At 34.6% G+C, this 17,089-nt stretch overlaps 2 protein-coding genes across 13 annotated transcripts in view; both read right to left on the minus strand.

Annotated features, from left to right (window-relative positions):
* Nucleotides 1-8,778, minus strand: part of LOC112554967 (E3 ubiquitin-protein ligase TRIP12-like) — a 52,085-nt gene extending 43,307 nt beyond the window's left edge. For 5 of the 9 annotated variants that reach the window (XM_025223047.1, XM_025223049.1, XM_025223048.1 and 2 more), the window contains exons 1-6: nucleotides 7,374-7,458; nucleotides 5,587-5,697; nucleotides 5,280-5,390; nucleotides 4,085-5,077; nucleotides 2,314-2,588; nucleotides 1,766-1,852 (exon numbers count right to left, since the gene is read on the minus strand). In XM_025223047.1, coding sequence (XP_025078832.1) covers nucleotides 1,766-1,852; nucleotides 2,314-2,588; nucleotides 4,085-5,077; nucleotides 5,280-5,353 — 1,429 coding nt within the window. In that variant the 5' untranslated portion in view covers nucleotides 5,354-5,390; nucleotides 5,587-5,697; nucleotides 7,374-7,458. Of the gene's footprint in view, nucleotides 1-1,765; nucleotides 1,853-2,313; nucleotides 2,589-4,084; nucleotides 5,078-5,279; nucleotides 5,391-5,586; nucleotides 5,698-7,132; nucleotides 7,246-7,373; nucleotides 7,460-8,644 lie in introns of those variants that run through there. The other 4 variants (XM_025223043.1, XM_025223046.1, XM_025223042.1 and 1 more) reach the window with 4 other exon arrangements.
* A 1,361-nt stretch (nucleotides 8,779-10,139) lies between these two features.
* LOC112555179 (F-box only protein 36-like) lies at nucleotides 10,140-16,704 on the minus strand. Of its 4 annotated transcripts, XM_025223441.1 has the most exons (7): nucleotides 16,548-16,704; nucleotides 15,900-16,011; nucleotides 15,421-15,593; nucleotides 14,672-14,806; nucleotides 13,584-13,611; nucleotides 12,503-12,515; nucleotides 10,140-11,386 (listed from the first exon to the last, which is right to left on the minus strand). In XM_025223441.1, exons 1-6 carry the CDS (start codon nucleotides 16,656-16,658, stop codon nucleotides 12,505-12,507), a joined length of 570 nt encoding a protein of 189 aa, XP_025079226.1. In that variant the 5' UTR covers nucleotides 16,659-16,704; the 3' UTR covers nucleotides 10,140-11,386; nucleotides 12,503-12,504. The 4 variants fall into 4 exon arrangements, with proteins under 4 accessions (XP_025079226.1, XP_025079225.1, XP_025079227.1 ...); XM_025223440.1 differs by lacking the exon at nucleotides 12,503-12,515; XM_025223442.1 differs by lacking the exon at nucleotides 10,140-11,386 and having other exon boundaries at nucleotides 11,445-12,515.
* Between the last annotated feature and the right edge of the window lie 385 nt (nucleotides 16,705-17,089).

Genomic DNA, 17,089 nt, shown 5'->3' on the forward strand with positions numbered 1-17,089 from the left:
AGTAATTCTTCTTCACTGTTTATAAAAGTTGACAATTGGAATGAAACATAATATATAGATATCATTAACACTGATTCAAGTGTCTGATTGATTTAGTGGATAAAACTGTCAAAATGCCATTGAGATGATTACCATTACTCTGCATATGAAAAGACCTCATTTAAAATGTCATTGTTCTTGCTAGGTTCTTTGCATGGCAATTGTTGACTTCTTCACACCAGAATTTAAGAAACATGTTGCTGTTAGCAAAAAGCAAACCCAATGATTTAATAAAATCAAGTGACATTGTTCCAAAGAGTTGTTTAATAAGCTAAACATGCTTCAAACAATTTTAAAACACTTTTAAAACTGGTGGAATACTCACTCTCTTTATCTTATCAGTGGAACTATTGTATAAGTATTTTTAACCTTTTCTTACTATTTCTCACCCTTGAATACAGCATCTTTACAGCTTGACAGCTCAATAGAATTGATACACCCATACTGAATGAGTTCATAGCAAAAAAAAACAATATATTTTTACAAGGAGGAAGAAATGAAGATTTTTTTTTTTTGAAAAATGTATTTAATAAAATGTTAAGCAAGATGTGTTAAAATAAAGTGCATTCCTTAACAGAAGCTATATCTGATATAAAATGAAGCAGTGAAATAGAAACTTTCACACATAACAACATTCTAATTGAACATTTTATGCACAAGTTGCCCAAATACACAAACAAGCTAAAAAGCAACGACATTTGAAGTTTCAAATAAACATCAACTGTGGCAACAAGAAATAATTTTACAGCTGGTGCAAAGATGGAATACCCACCAAAATAAGTGCTCATCAATCCACACGGGACAAATGAAATATACTAAGCACCAGACTATGAGCTGGATGTAGGCAATTAACTGTAACAACTGTTTCACATAGCAAAATAAGACCTGCCTGATAAAACTGCAGCTAACAAAAGAAAAAAAAGCAGATGTGCATGCTCTGTCCTTTAGTCAAAAGCCAGGATGTTTTTATACGTGAATGGCCTTTCAAGTGTCCGAGTCTTGCAAGTTCGCATAAATATTAAATTTTTTAAAAAAAAAGGTACATATTAGCTTTAGAGACTAGCTATGTCATATACTGGGATATATTAGTCATATAAGTCATGTTGGTGTAACATTCATTCACTTTGTATTTCAAACTTATCAATGGCAAACAGCATGTTGTACATCTTCTAGCACCATCTTTCCTGATATTTTCTGCTCTTTGTTTTGCTTTGCACTACTATGACAGCTTTTTATAAATGTATTCTGTTACTATGTCCAAAAGACATGTGACTGCTAAGCCCTAAGCAGCAGCCCTTACTAGTCCTAAGACCACTCTTGCTACATGCGACATCCAACAGTAGGTATGTTCAACTGCCAATCGGTTATTAAAAAAAAAAACAACCTACGTAACAGCATACCATAAGGACTCTAAGATTGCACACTTTACACCCTGAACATCATCTCAACAAATTCACCACTAATTACATTCTTTATTATTCTACAATGAATGGAACTATTTTTCTTTTCTTCTTGTCAAGCATGGTTAACTGGAAATGCAGCTTATAAATCTTCAGATTCTCTGTATCACCAGTCCCAAGGAAACAGAAATTCAGGGAAATGGGTAAATAAAGAGAAAAGGAAAATTACAAAGTGACCAGGTTATATTGTTCCTTGACAATATTGTATTAGATATACATATTTTGATATTAAAAGTATTCAGACAAACACTCCCAAAAAAACTCACCTTGCAGCCTGCCCATATCACTCTCATCTTCATTCTCACCAGTTCCTTGAGGTGGAATCAGAGAAGCAGGGTCTAATGATAGAAAACCTAATACATATCAGCCTAACTAATCTGTTCACAATTTCACACTTGTGTAATAAAAACAGTTAATAAATCTTTAAATATAAATTATAATGGTGTTGCTATGGTTTTCTTTTGCCCTCTCTCTCTCTCTCACACACACATATAACTGCATATGTAATAATAACTGAATTTATAAAGCACGATAGTTTAACATACAATCATAGACTTATGCCATAGCATGTATGCTACATAGTGGCAACAACATTATAGCATGGAAGATGGGGGAGCTGAGAAAGGAGCAGACAAGTTAGCTAGTTACACAAGCTATTTCTGAAAGAGGTACATTTTGAGGTTAGATTTGAGACCTTCAAATACAGTTTAAAAAGAAAGATGTAGAAAATTCCAAAGGCTGGGAAGAAGGATGAGCATTGGTGAAATTTCTCTTATGCTGAGTGCACAATGTTTAGCAATCAAAACATACTTACCAGCTACTGCTTGTGACATAGATGAGCTATCTTCTTTTGGACGAGCACCTCCAGTCCCACCACTGCTTCCACCTGCACCACTGCCATTACTTCCACTACCACCAACACCTCCATTATTACTATCCTGGGTTGCCATAATGTCAGATGATAGCTGGCTATGTGATGTAGATGGCTTGGACAGTTCACACTCTACTGCAGGTAGGGGAGCAGAGTTGCGTGCAAGTGGGATTTGGCCCTGTGTCTGTCGAGTAGTGCTGGCAGACGTTTGCCGCCCACTGACAATAAAAATCACAAAAGAAATGCTAGAATGCTTTGCTACCATCACTTTGGACCACCTCCAATAGTTTCAAGACCAACTTTTTCCCATGAATGAGTAGCTGCTGGCTTTCTTTTCTCTCGTGTGTTTTTTGCAGAGGGGTGTATGTGTGCACATAAGATACTATTTAAATAACTGCTTGTTTCAAAGCACAAGTTTGCTGCTGGCAAAAAAATGCTTTTATCACCATCATCTTTATTCTATTCTTGAGATACACAAATATGAACATCACCATGCATGAAAAGAGGTCAACAACATGACATCAGGAAAGTGCAAGGATATGCTTAAACTGGAAGAGCTGGGAACATGTAATTAAGAATATTATGTCATGATTCTGATCTCTTTCTGTGCATGGTGCTGTTTGTAATTGCACATCTTGATAACAGAAGAGGTATCTCCATCCAAATTTGGAAAAATAGTACCTTACACCGAGGTCGACCAATTATTAAAGAAATTTGCATCACACAAGTTTGTTACATTTTAACTTGTAACATTATTCATGGGCACAGCAACTGTAAAGACTTACAGCAAATGAAGTATTGCAATTAAAAAAAAAGCTTTTATAACCATATGTGTGATAAGCTTTTCAATCTTTTTCTAAAGCACATGTAAGATTTTAAATGTCCATAGCTTGCATTCTGCAAAGGAAAGAGCAATAATCTACAAGGGTTTTATTGTGTTCTGGGAATAAAATTTGGAAGACAGAGGTAAACCATATTGTTCAGCCACCATTTTCAAGGACTGAGTAATCTTATTGACCCTCAGTGTTTAAAGCTCATCTTTAAAACATAAACAAGGGCAAAAATCATTAAACTTCAGATTGTGTTTTTTATCATGCTTTAGGAAACATTTATCATGCTTCAGAAAAAGTAATCATTAAATGAAAAGGCAAGTAAAATGTAAAGTTATGTTTAAATGATAGATACTGATGTGATCTAAAACAAAGCCCTCAGTAGGCGGTACAAACCCTCCATGTTCTGCTGCAGAATGACAATCAAAAACTTCAGGCACAGAAGCTCATTTTAAAGTCTCCAAAATGCAATGATCTAAACACAGGCACAATAGATCTGGGGGTATTGTGCCAGATAATTCTGACCCCAAGCAGAGCAAGAAAAAAGCTGGAGAAGAAATGGTGAAGGCTGGCATGACAGAATTTCATTTTTATCAAATGATACCTTCTACGTCACAAATTAGGGTCAGTTTGTCTTCTTTCATAAGAGGATATGAAACAGCTACCTCCAAGAACCAACTCAACTGTGTTTTAGACATGACTTATCTGAAACTCTAATTCTTCATCAAAAATGATTCAGAACATCAGTATCTATCAGTTCTGCACAACCTGCCATTTAAATTACCTTTACCATTAAGCTTTTAATATATCCTGACCAGCGACACTTTTGTGCCATGTTTTTGTTTTCAGCTCATTATTCAAGAATACTGCTTTTGTAAACTCACCTACTGCTTGCGCACGATCCCGTCTTTTTGCTTCGTGAACTTCGTTTATTTGGAGTGCCTTCTCTTCCTCTCTTTTCAGAAGACTTACTTCTTTTCTTAGAAACTGAAACGGTGTGAACTTCTGAACTATTGCTTAATGCAGCTGATGTGCTAGGCAGACTATAGTTGATGCCTTGCACTTCTGCTGGAACAGACCGTAAGCAGCGTTTTTTTACTGGAACAAAAATAGGCTCAAAAGAGCTATTAAAACTCTCCCTTTCCACTGAAGCTGCAGAAACTGACACTCTAAGATCAACTGCTAAGGGAGCAGCGTCTTCAAATCCTGTGGACGATGGAGTCTTTTTACTCTTCTTTCTATGGCTTCTGCTGGTACTCAATGGTTTGTCTTTGTTCTTGAGAAGTTCACTTTCAGGGTCAACACTGGAATCCTCAGCTTTTTGTTTGGTATTTCTTCTCCGGGACTGTCCTTTTTGTTTTGCTACTGCAATGGAGGCACCTGCCAATGCAGTCTCAGCAGAAATAGGAGATAAATTCACGAGTGCCTCAGATGCTGATCCAGGGTCAAGAGCCTGGGACTTTGACAACTCTGAGCCACCAGTTGTAAGACTGCAGGTGGAGGGTGCTGGTGTATATTTTCTCTTATTATCTCTCTTTTTCTTGACTGTTTCTTTTGAGGAACATGCAGGTTTTTCCTCACTTGCAGCGTGAATCAACTCTGGAGCACTAGTTTTTGATGTCACTTCTTCTGTAAATTCTTCATCAAACAGCAACTGCAGGTGACTTATGTTATCTTGAGCTGAACCAGATTTGATCTGTCTTGAGACTTTACGACCTCCTCGGGAAACTGTTGCAGATACTGCCTTTTCTGAACTAGACAATAAAGTGGTAATTTCTTTTTTGTTATTATCATGAGGGGTACTAAAGGAGCGTAGCTTTGATCGTGATGTTTTCCTGGACTTGGATGTGCTGGGCAGAGCAGATTCCTCCTCGTCCCTGTAACATTTTACTATTGTGGATCAGCAACAGCAGAAAGTAAAATCAAAATAAAATACTCTTCAAACGGCTTAATGTGTTCACTACTTGTTTTTAGATATGGCTAATCTTAAAACCATTTTTTACCACTTTCACAACACATTTTTTCAAAATACAGAAGACATTTAATGCCTTTTTAAAAAATGTTCTTTCTTTTACTCACCGCAGGTCCACTCCAGTGTTTTTATTTTTGCGGCGTCGTGACCCCCCGGGCATGGACTCTGGTTGGTCTGCCATAGGCCGCACACCACAGCTGGCTCATGCCAGACAAGGACTGAAAACAAAAAGTCCCCAAAACGTTAAAACTCAATTAAAATTTATGCTGAATTTCCATGACAAGATACACTCTCAACTTCAGCTATCTTTTGCAACCATGAATGCATATATATGTGTGTACCTGCACAAAGGAAGTACAATTTAAAGATTTACTTCCTTTTAGAAATACAGACTGAAAATATTGCTGTACCTACCAAGGACACAGTAGAAATATTCTTGCAGCTGAGTAATTTTGTTAATAAAGTTTCAATGCACTGTTTAACGATGATACTTTCCTTGAAAGTTGTATTGAATGATATGCACTTCTGAAAAAATAAAGGAAAATTCAATAACAGAGGCATTCCGGTTGATGACACCAGTTCTGGTGTACACTTCACTTATTGAAAAAAGTAGATAAAATGGAAAGATTATCAAATTTTTGGTGATCCTAAATTAATATTTATATATATCACTTGTATGTTTATGTTATCTGAATAAAAAAGAACTATTTTCCTTCGATGAGTCCATTGAGATGGGTTTTTAAAAATAGTCCTCAAAAAAACATCGACATTTTCATCAATATATGTTTCCAGTTTCATTTATACGGCATTGAAAAGAATACTTAGGAAAAAAGAATTCATTTAATAATTAACTAATCAACTGAAAAATTATTTTGTGAGTGGGATAAATATAGGAATGCAATTTTTTCCTTTAACTAGCCTTGTCATTAATAAATTATCTTTTTACTGTCGCATTATTCAATAGCTGATAAATTATGAAACAGCTTATTGCAAACACCTATCTTAATATCTGCCAAATGTTTATTACTGATAAAAGTGAAATGGTAGTTTTCTGTACATAGCCACTATCTGAATGAAAGTTACTTATTTTTAACTTGTGTAAATAACTACACCAACAGAAAATAAGTACACGTTTGAGGTTTCTGCAAAAATTAAAGTCCTTGCTCTACTTTTCTAAGACTTGGCAGCATAAAAAAAAATATTGCCATAAACAGCATCAAGCTCTCAGCAATGTGGTGTCCACACAGTCAACTTATGTGATTAGAATACTTTAATGTCTGTCTTCAATATTTTCTTCATGTTTTCAATTTTTTTTCTAAAAGTGATGAAACTCTTAACCCACCTTTAATGTCAAGCATATAACACTGATAAGTGATTAGGCTTAAGAGAGCTAAATGAATATGTGGTTTCTTTTAATCAAACTGAAGCATTATTCCATCTTTTGTTCGAATGTGTTAATGGTCTAATCTGTTCATAACCAAAATCCTTAACATGCATGAAATAGCTGAGTTACAAACTTTTACTTTAAAAAATACCAATTTAAGTCTAAGGAGTTATAATAAACTCATTCAACTACGGTTGGATTAATGATCTTTTTTATCAATAGCGCGTTACAAATATACTGTATTAAATTGCCTCGTATTTACAACCGACACTGTCAAAATAGTTTGTGCGTCTTTGTTGCAAATTACAGATTACCAATTGTTATTAAGAGCACAACGATAGGCCACTATTACAGTTAACATTCTATTCTAAAACCTAAGTTTTATTCCATTTTAAGCCAAAGAAAAAACTTTCACACTTCACAAAAACTAGACGTGATCAGCGTACGTCTGCACTTCTGTCAGAGTCGGCCATGATGGTTTTACCACATATTTTCAGTCACTAATCGGGCTTACAAAATGATGATTAACAATGCAGGAATCAAACATAATGACGAAAAGATAAAAGACGGTTTTACACTTGTGAAAAACAATGCGCAGATCTCAGCATGTAAGACAAGTCCTTCCAAATAAACTGCCCCATTGCACAAAGCCTGAATGCGTGAACGACCCTCAACTTGCGCAAGAATGCTAACAATTTTTTTTAAACTAACCCTTTAATTTCTTAACAAATCAATGACATTTACAGAACTGTAAATGGATTATCATAAAAACTGTAGCACAAAAGGATATGTCTGTAGTTATAAAAACAAGAGTTACTTTTCTATCATCGACGTTTCTCAGCTCAGGATATCTGAAAACAGATGATCCATTTTGTGTGCGCACGCATCTAGGAATGACTTCCGTGGTCGGCGTGCGTTGTGGCTTTATTATGTATTTTTATATTAATTTTAAGTTAGAGAATATGTGCAGTTTATAGAGAGATTTCTTTTATAAATATCCTGGTGCAGCAGCAGTTTCTAAAACATTGTAATTAATAAATTTTTCAGGGATTGCGTCCTAAAATGTCAGCAACTTGTTCCTCGTTCTAGACCAACTTTCAACTTAATTTTCCATTTGTTCCAGAGCACATTACTCACTAGTAGCAATTCTTAGGTAGTTGTTTATCACTAGTGAAAAAGTGGGTGATAGGTAGTTTTGTGCAGACACTAAGGCTAGGCAAGTCTGTCCAGGTGCCGCATCCAGGCAAATTTTGTGTTATATATGCGAGATGATTTGTGAAAATAGTACACGGTGTCAAGTTCATGCGTTATGTATACAGCACACAGTAATCCACGAGATATCTATATAGACGTGAAAATGACGGTTTTGTGCATACCTTGAACCTTTACAGAGATACAGACCATGACAAATATAATTTGTTATTCTTATTAACTGTCACAGTTTTAAACATTTAGGTCATAATAGATTTTTTAAAATAAATTGCAAGTCGAGCTCATGATTGACCATGCAGATATTTTACCAACATATCCCAAAATCAATACTTTGACAGTTTTTACTATTTATACATTTTCTTTTAGGTTTGTTGTCCATTCAGGTGTAAATATATGCAAAAGATTTTAATACGAAACAATCCAGATTTTAATATACAATTTTAAGAATCTTGAGTAGTTTTATACTTATAGTGTGTCAAGCCAGAAAATGTATCTCGTTCTGTATTAGGCCTCATATAAGTTCACATCATTTGTATGGTCTTCGCCAAATTTGGCAGGAATATTCGTATGTGGTAAAGTCATAAGTGATGTTTGGTTGGTGCATGTTTCTTTTTATATATTGTTGGGGACGACACACAAGTCACAGACAACACACTGGGTCCCACACGTGTTCTTTCTTACAACAGATTACAAAGAACTGCATGTGGGCTTACAATTCTCTATTATTCGGGAGCTTGCGTTGATTTTAGGGGAGGGCAGTAAATTTCACCGAACTCGAATCAATACATGTAAATGACTACAAACCATGAATAGCACATCATTGTCATAAGCGACTCTCAACCTTCCAGTCATGCAATCTCTATAAACAAAAGTTACTTCAGTAGTTCCGAATGTCTTCAGTTTTGTAAACCATACAGTTTCTCAAATGAGAACCGTGACTGGAGATCGGCCTCTCAATGCATACTGAATGTCCAAAATTCTTCCTTAGTTTCTGTGAGTTCCAGGAACGATCACACTTACACACTCCCCTGAATAATCTCCCTTGAATAATATACCTCAGAGTCTACCCAAGAGCAGCGGGTGTTGACGAGGCAGACACTCCTAGCTGATGAAGATATTCTCCAATATACCAAAGCAGCAGGTGCTGACTGGGCAGATACACTGACTGGCAACGATACATTTCTGCTCGTCTTTCTTTCCACCGTACGTAATTCCTGAAATCCCTACTTGGCTATGAATGTTCATATTGAATTTTAACTACCACAGTTACAACAATATCTCTTTCCATTAACAAGATTTTCAACCAAATATTAAGTTTTCACACCATTCTCTCACCTTTCTAAAGATATCCAAAGTAATAAAGACAACTTGGCCCATACCTTGACAAGGCAAGGAATTATTAATAACAATAAATGCAAAATTTGTAAAGCACATACACTCCTAAGGAGTATGCTCTTTGCGCTTAAGAACAAGAACAAAACATGGACAGCATAGGACGGACAAGAAAACAAACAACATATGAACTATAAAAGAATAAACAACCGTACTAAACGAATGCTAAAATCAAATACAAAAAAACACATTCCGACTCCCCGGTCTCTTTCACACAGAAATTCACTACAGTGTCTCTTTTCTTCGATGAGTGGCCTGGGAATAATCAAACTGTTTTCCGCCAACTACAAGGGTTCAGTAAACATACCGCTCACTCATGCACTCTTTCATAAAACACACTCCCCACTAGCATTTAGTAAAGGGTGACATTCCCTGTCTACGGAGACAGACAATGGTGATAACCACCATCACAACCACCACCCCATTCCTTAGATATATATTTTTGTCTGGTGGGTTCAAAATTTAAGAAAAAATACTGTTATGCAAAGACAGTTTTGACAGACATAAAAAATGTAAACAACAACATAATTAGAGATGGGGTACAAGGGGGGGGGGGAGAGAAAATTTCAAGGATATGGGAAGGGAGATAGCCAGTCATCGAGTCTCAAAGAAGCAGCCTTTTATTACATTCTTCACTTGAAGCATATCTCTCACCTTTCCTCTCACTTTCTTTGACCTGTTCTGCATGCAAGCACAGAAATTTACCTGGATGATGCTGGGTAACTAAATATGAAATATTGTTGGCTGTAATATTTGGATTTCGTTTCATATTCAGGGCTTCTGCTAAGACTAAATTCTTTGGGGTCCCAGGCACCCCTTCTTCAGATTTTTAAGGGGTCCCTGTTCTTCGCCCAACTTTGGAAGGGACCCCATCGACGAAAATTGAAGGGGTCCTCTGAACTTTTAATGCGTACTGTATGCAATTTTTTGCATAAGCAGAAGCCCTGATATTTAATAGTTACTTGAGAAACGCCAAGGATACATTTTGGTTAACTTTAATGTCATAATAAAGGTAGAACATGGGTATTTACAATACTCATAGATGGTCTTTATTCATATTACCTCTTAGGGCTTTGTACAACATTGCATGTACAGTAAATACTTTGACATTTTTAGACATTCTTTTCATTACATTTATTATGTATAGTAAACCAGTATATGACTGGACTATTGTAAAATAAGTGTTACAAATAATACTAAAATACAAAAATATTAAATCTTATGTAGGTGCCCACCAAAGCACCTTTCCACCTTATATGCACATGTAAAAGATTTTTCATGCTCATGATTTAAATATGTTGCATGACAAATTCACTTTAATGATTTTTGGGGGGGCCTGACCTTTCAAAGGAGTATGTAAAAGAAAAATGTGTATGTAAAAAGTTGTGTGTGAACACTCATACAGTGCTTGTATTTAATTTTAAAATGTTAATGTTTGAACAGCATAACTTCCTATGTATTTTGCGGCATACATTTTTGGTTACTCTAAATCCGTTTTGTACTACACATAATGCATGTTTTATATTTAAATTGTAGGAATGATTTTTTTTCTTAATCTTATACATTATAGGGAACATGCTTGGCCACAAATTGGACTTCATAAACGCAGGCACACAGGAGTTTTTAGTTAACAAGCAGGATTATATTTTTGTTTATATATGGGTAAAAGGGGATATAATCAAAAAGTAAAAGAAATATAAAACCCAAGCAGAGTGCTCCCTGCCCCCTCCCAGATGACTGAATTTAGTGCATTGCAAGATAATAAATCCAAAAATAAGAGAAACAATATCCACTTCTTGTTATGACATACATGATTTTAAATATCAACATGTACACATCTAATGTGTAATGTCATTTTAGGCTAGGAATGTGCTTGCTTGTTCCTGGGGAGCCAAGACCACTGGTTGATCAGGTATATCATTTTGCATTTTTTATGGGTGTTGAGCAACTGGTTTGAGGACTGTTTCAGCAGCAGATTAAATCTATTTTTTACACAAATATATAGGAATACCAATAGCATACCTTGTGTTCCTTAGAGTAACATAATTTAAAAGCCTGTTTGTTGATTACCATTTAAGATGTGCTTATAGATCCACAGTAGAAGCTACTTGAAAAATCCTGGGTAATTAACACTTAGTTTAAAACAAGTCAGTTTGAAATAAGTCTTTGTCTAAAGAGGTTTTGATTATTTTAATGAGGGTGTCTGGCTTGTTTTCTTCCTTTTTGCTGCAAAACAAGAAGGAAATAATAATGCGTGTTAAAAAAATGCAGAATAAACTGAACATTAGCTCTTGCTGTAAGACCATTTATTTAACTTTATAATTCTTACTGTGAACTAAAACAATGTTCACCAGACGTTCTAACTGACAGTTTTTAATACATGGAGGGATGACAGCTGTCCACAAGCAACTGCACAATCTGTTATAGTGTTTCATTATAAAGTACTTGTCAGATCGATATCAGTGATAGGAACTTAACAATGTGCTCACTAACCCACACCATCAGAAGATGATGTTTCAGATTGGTCACTCTCACAGTAACAAACAGTGTTAAGATCTTCCATTCAGCTGCATCTATGTCGACCATAAAATATAGTCAGTAATAAAATGGATCATATGAATGTTAAACAATAATTAGATCAACACTGAAGCAGAAATATTTCTTCATGCTGCATCTAATGGTATTCTTCATGCTATTCATGCTACCATCTAATGGTATTCTTCTAATCAATAATACATCTTTTAAAGGTTACATTTAACATTGGCTAATAAAACCTGCAAAATGGAGAAAGGCACAAAGTTCATTGTAAACTAGTAAAGCCAAAATGTTACTTGCATGTAATAAAACATACAGTAAAAAAATTGTTAATCAGACTAAATATATGAACAAAGAAAAGTGTTAAAAAATTAATGACCGCTGTAAAAATCATAGTACATAAAGCACGATATATGGGATATTCCAAATGGAAGTCCAGGATAGATATAATACATGCCTGATCACAGATATTGTTTGGCAAATGAGCTACACTGTTATTAGTTATTGGTTAAACTGACAATAAATCCCTTTCATTAAAAAAAATTACCATCTGTGTACAAATATATTGATAGTACAACAGCAAAAAAAATACTAAAGCAATAAAGATGTAAGTCTTAAAAAGTGTTTTAAACAGTACAAGTTTCACCAATCCTCAAAAAATGCCAAATATTTTTTGACTGACACATAGTGTTAAGTGTTAATGGCATTTAAACCATTCCAAAGTGTTTATAATATAAGGCTGTAACTAAAATTAGTATAGGTTTAACCAACAGTATAAAACAATACTTGCAAAATTATGATATTTACCATTAATTGATGTCTACAAAATAACAAAATGTTATTCAGTATTTTGTGCAACATAGTTTAGTTCTACTTAAAATCTACTCTAAGGTGATAAGCTTATGATGCACATTTTGTGTATGCTTGAATGCTATGTGTGTGAGTGTGTAAAAGAATGGGGATCTTGTGACAAAAATTTAATCCGTTTACTTGCAAGCATACCTGTCACTGATTTGATCTATTATTGTAATTTTAAAAAAAAAACAACCATTAAGAGCAATAAAAACTTCAACATCAACAGTAAAAAACAAGGGCTACTTCACACAGCAGGATTTGAAGATAAATGCATGCACTGCAGTTAACATCATGACAGTATTCAATATACTGAGTGAACAAGATAGGTTTATCTAAACTCTTAGAAAATCTCACTTCAGAAATAGATGTTTCAACAATCAAAACAATACTTGTCCTCTCTGTCAAAACAAAAAAAATGTTCATAGTCACCTTTCCTTTGCTCTTAATATTTTTTCAACAGACCTAACAAACTTTTTCACCAGAAAAAAATAAACTAACATCAGCCTCATTTTATCCGCTATTATACAACATGGAGAAGAAATACCCAATCCATGTCATAAAGCCTGTGCTAAAATTCTTTATGAAAAACTTGCATTTTTAAAATATATGTACATAACTACACATTCTCTACGTTGTCATGCAGTTTTCTTGCTAAGTTTCTTATACCATTTTTAATTCTTTGTTATCATAGGGACACGAAAGCATGTCATCTAATAGATATTACAAGTCTGATCATAATCTATAATTCTGATCTCTTTGCTTGTAAATGGCAAGAAATAAAGAAAAGTTTGAAACACATGCAACAAAATTCAAGTCCAAATCCAAGTTCAGGTGAAAGCAAAGATGATTTAGGGTAAGGTTTTCATGCATGCTAATTTTGCATGCCATCATCATGTTCCTGTGTGCAGTGGAACTCATCTTCAAGTGGCAGATTTAATAGAGGAATTTGTAACAAAATGCATGGGATAAAGTCTTCATGCAAACTAAGTTTTGGTGCCATCATCAGGCTCCTGTGTAAGGAAGGCTGTTTCACCTTTTGTTGCCAGACGACGCAGCTGCATCTGTAATATAGAATAAGAAACATCAGATATATACATGCCTTGAAATAAACAATGGTCGTCCATGCTTATCATGAACCCCAGAATGCAGGAAGTACAATTTTAGACTCTTCATAAAAATGCCCTAATTCTGATATAGTTTATCCAGCTTTCTGACTTCTTAATGCCAAAACAGCATGAGAAATTTTTATGGAAGATGAATGCATTAATAATAATTTATATAGCGCCTTTCCAAAGATTTGCTCATAGCACTTTACATAAATCATACATAGACTAAATCATCAACCCTGCACCCACTTTTGCATATAATTTCTACAACATACTTTTATAAACAAAGTAAGTTACAGACACCAGTTATTCATGCTCTTAATCATTCTGAAAACATGTGTCTTTAGAATACAACAAGTAAATTTCAATTTGTTCCCATAAAAATGCTAAAATTATGAAGCAGTCTTCTCCAAGTCTGTATTATTTGGTCTTTTTTCCCAGAGGAAACCAATGCAGTCTGAGTGTCAGTCTTGTGTATGGATGAGAAAACATATGGATACGCTGTGTTTATTTGTGATGAATGTTTAGGACAGAGAATGAAAACTTCCTGAATAAATTTAAATGAATGATGAAACTATATTGTGTAGGTTGTCTACATCCAAAATAAAACTTCTTTAAAGCAATAAAATAATTAATAAAATAATTAATAAAAAAGCAGGAAAAAAGACAAATGTATATGTATACTTTGATGTAACATTCATCACTGGTTACAGTTTAGCACTTTTAAAAACTCCAGTAGCTGGTTTGGAAACTATATTTTCTTTTTTCAAAAACCGAAAAATCCAGTGAAAAAAAATACCTTCACATCACCTTATATTTTTTTCCATTGAAGCATATCAAAACTCTGCTTTGTATTCTGCATGTGTTATAGAATTTCTGAATGCTTAGATCATTGCTTGCAACGGAAAACAAGTACTTTCCAAGAAGACAATAAAAAAGCAAATAACATATCTAACAACAATATCTCTGCAGTTACAGGTTATGAAAATCATGTAGCGCACACACACACACACACCTGTAGCTGCAGTTTGTTGGTGAAGAAAACTTCACGCCAGCCCCTCAGCTCCACAAGCATGAGTAGTTCCTGGCTGAGAGGCTGTTTGTTGTAAATGAGGTAAATCTTCTCCCACACTTCATTGGATCTGCAAAGCTATGTAAAACCAAGATGTAGAACAAGTATTGCTAGACTTGTTCTAAAGAAACAAAGGCTTTTGATGCTTATGACTGACTGTATCACAATTATCTGAAATTGAAAATAATGTAGTTGTGTGGTTCACAACTTCAACAGATACATGACCTACCAGGGAGAGTGAAAAGATAGTTGGGACACTGTCCATGCCATGCCCAAGAAAGTAAACCATTTCCATTTTACCATCCTTAACAGCACTAGGTCATGGGACCTTTACATGTCTATTTGTTGGATTTATACTGCACTCTTCTCCTGTTCTAATTTAGTATTTTTAATCCTGTATAATAAAAAGCATAAACTTAATCATAAAGGAATCGTAACTATTGTTGAGTAAGATGATGCGACAATTTATAAACCATATAAATCCTCTGGACATCTGAAATACAACAAATAAAATAATACTTCCAATGCCTTGAAAAAGGAGAAAATTCCTTAAAAGAGCAATGTGATAGTCTTTAATCAAGACAAAGAATACCAATAATGGTTGAAGTCTCATACAGAAAAGAGATCACCATAAGCTAAATGATAACTTCATTGGAAAAAAGTGAAAGCCCAAATTAATGATTTTTGCATACCTCTCTGAAAAATTGGTTAGTCATGGCCAATTGGCAAATGTCTTCCAAAGGGAGCATGACGATAATTTTTACCAGAACCTTATGGGGTAAACGACTTAAGTAGTCCAGATGACCATTCATAATGTTTTCAAGGTACCGTAAAGTCTTTTCCCCAGATACACGGATGATCTCACCTAAGAAAAGAAAAGATACTGTTTTATTTCAATGCTGATTAGAAAAGCATCTGAACAGCCGTATACAGCATAAATGTCACATATTCTGTGAGACCTAAATAGTATAACAATAATTAAAACAATATTATTTTAAGCAAAAAAAATCATCAAATTCTAACAGTTCAGTTGCAAGTTATTCAATACACACAGAACACAATTTAATATGATGATACTCTTAATTGCCTGTACTATAAAAAAAAAACTACAACAACTTGTAACTCAGATTGCTTCCAATAGCAAATTTGTCATCCACCTCCCCATACTTACTGTGCAACCTCTCATCATGCTTAAATTCCTCCCAAGTATCTCGAATTTGGACTGGTGGGGCATGGCTGTCTGGGCGTGTTGGAGGCAAGATCTTCCAGACTCTGTATATTAGCTACAACATACCATAACTATTGGAAATGCTGCTTTTTTGATTTCAAGCTGTTTATATTTGCAAACAATAAAAACTGCAACAATAACAACAGGGAAAAAGCAAGGGCTACTTCACAATACAGAATTTCAAGATAAATAATAATAAATGCAAAATTTGTAAAGTGTATACACTCCTAAGGATTATGCTCTCAGCGCTAAAGAACAAGAACAAAACATGGTTGGCATATGAGATACAGGAAAACAACATATGAGCTATAGAAGAATAAAATCAAATGCAGAAAAAAAAAACACAATGAGGAACCAAATAACAAATATAAGCATGCAACTAACATTATGACATCTATACTCCAATTGCTGAGTAAGTGTTATCAAAAATACCAGGAATTATCATTTCAGAACTAATGGTTGTTGAATATGCGTTTTAATATGTTTTCTGTCTCCTGCACAATCAAACAGTACTGAAAAACTGTTGATAAAAATATTCTATTCGACGTGCTTCTCAGTAAATAAAAAGAATTACAGCAAAAACAATTAAACCTCTGTTGGGCTGAGAAAAATGTGAAAGAAATCTTTTGACGGTGATATCGCAGAGCCTGAAGTTTCTACAAGCGCCCCATTTTCGTTCAACCACGGAGTGTAGGACGCCATTTTGACACAATCGCGTCACCATCTCAACGACCTTAAGTGGAAAGGGGCAAGATAACGTTTTGACGACAACTCTGATGATAAAGATTTTAAAAAATCTCCTAAGTGTCATAAATACAAATTTATATTTATATGAAAAAAATTAAAAGCACAGACATGGTCAAAATGCTCTTGAAAATATTGCAATAAATCGTTAAGGGGAAGCCAGCAAATATTCTTCTATTTTCTAGGTGTCACAGTGCATTCCCTTGGATAAAATAGCGAGAAGAAACTGGACGGCAATTAATGTGCAGCACAACGCTTTTAAATTTCTCCACGGTACATTTTTTTCGGAATATAAGCTTTTACAAAGAAAAGGATGTTATAAGAAAATGACGAGAAAGTCTAGTCACAAAACAGTAATGACCATAATCTTTAGTCACGATGATAATAAT

Source organism: Pomacea canaliculata, linkage group LG14, assembly GCF_003073045.1.
Source record: "Pomacea canaliculata isolate SZHN2017 linkage group LG14, ASM307304v1, whole genome shotgun sequence".
NCBI lineage: Eukaryota > Metazoa > Mollusca > Gastropoda > Architaenioglossa > Ampullariidae > Pomacea > Pomacea canaliculata.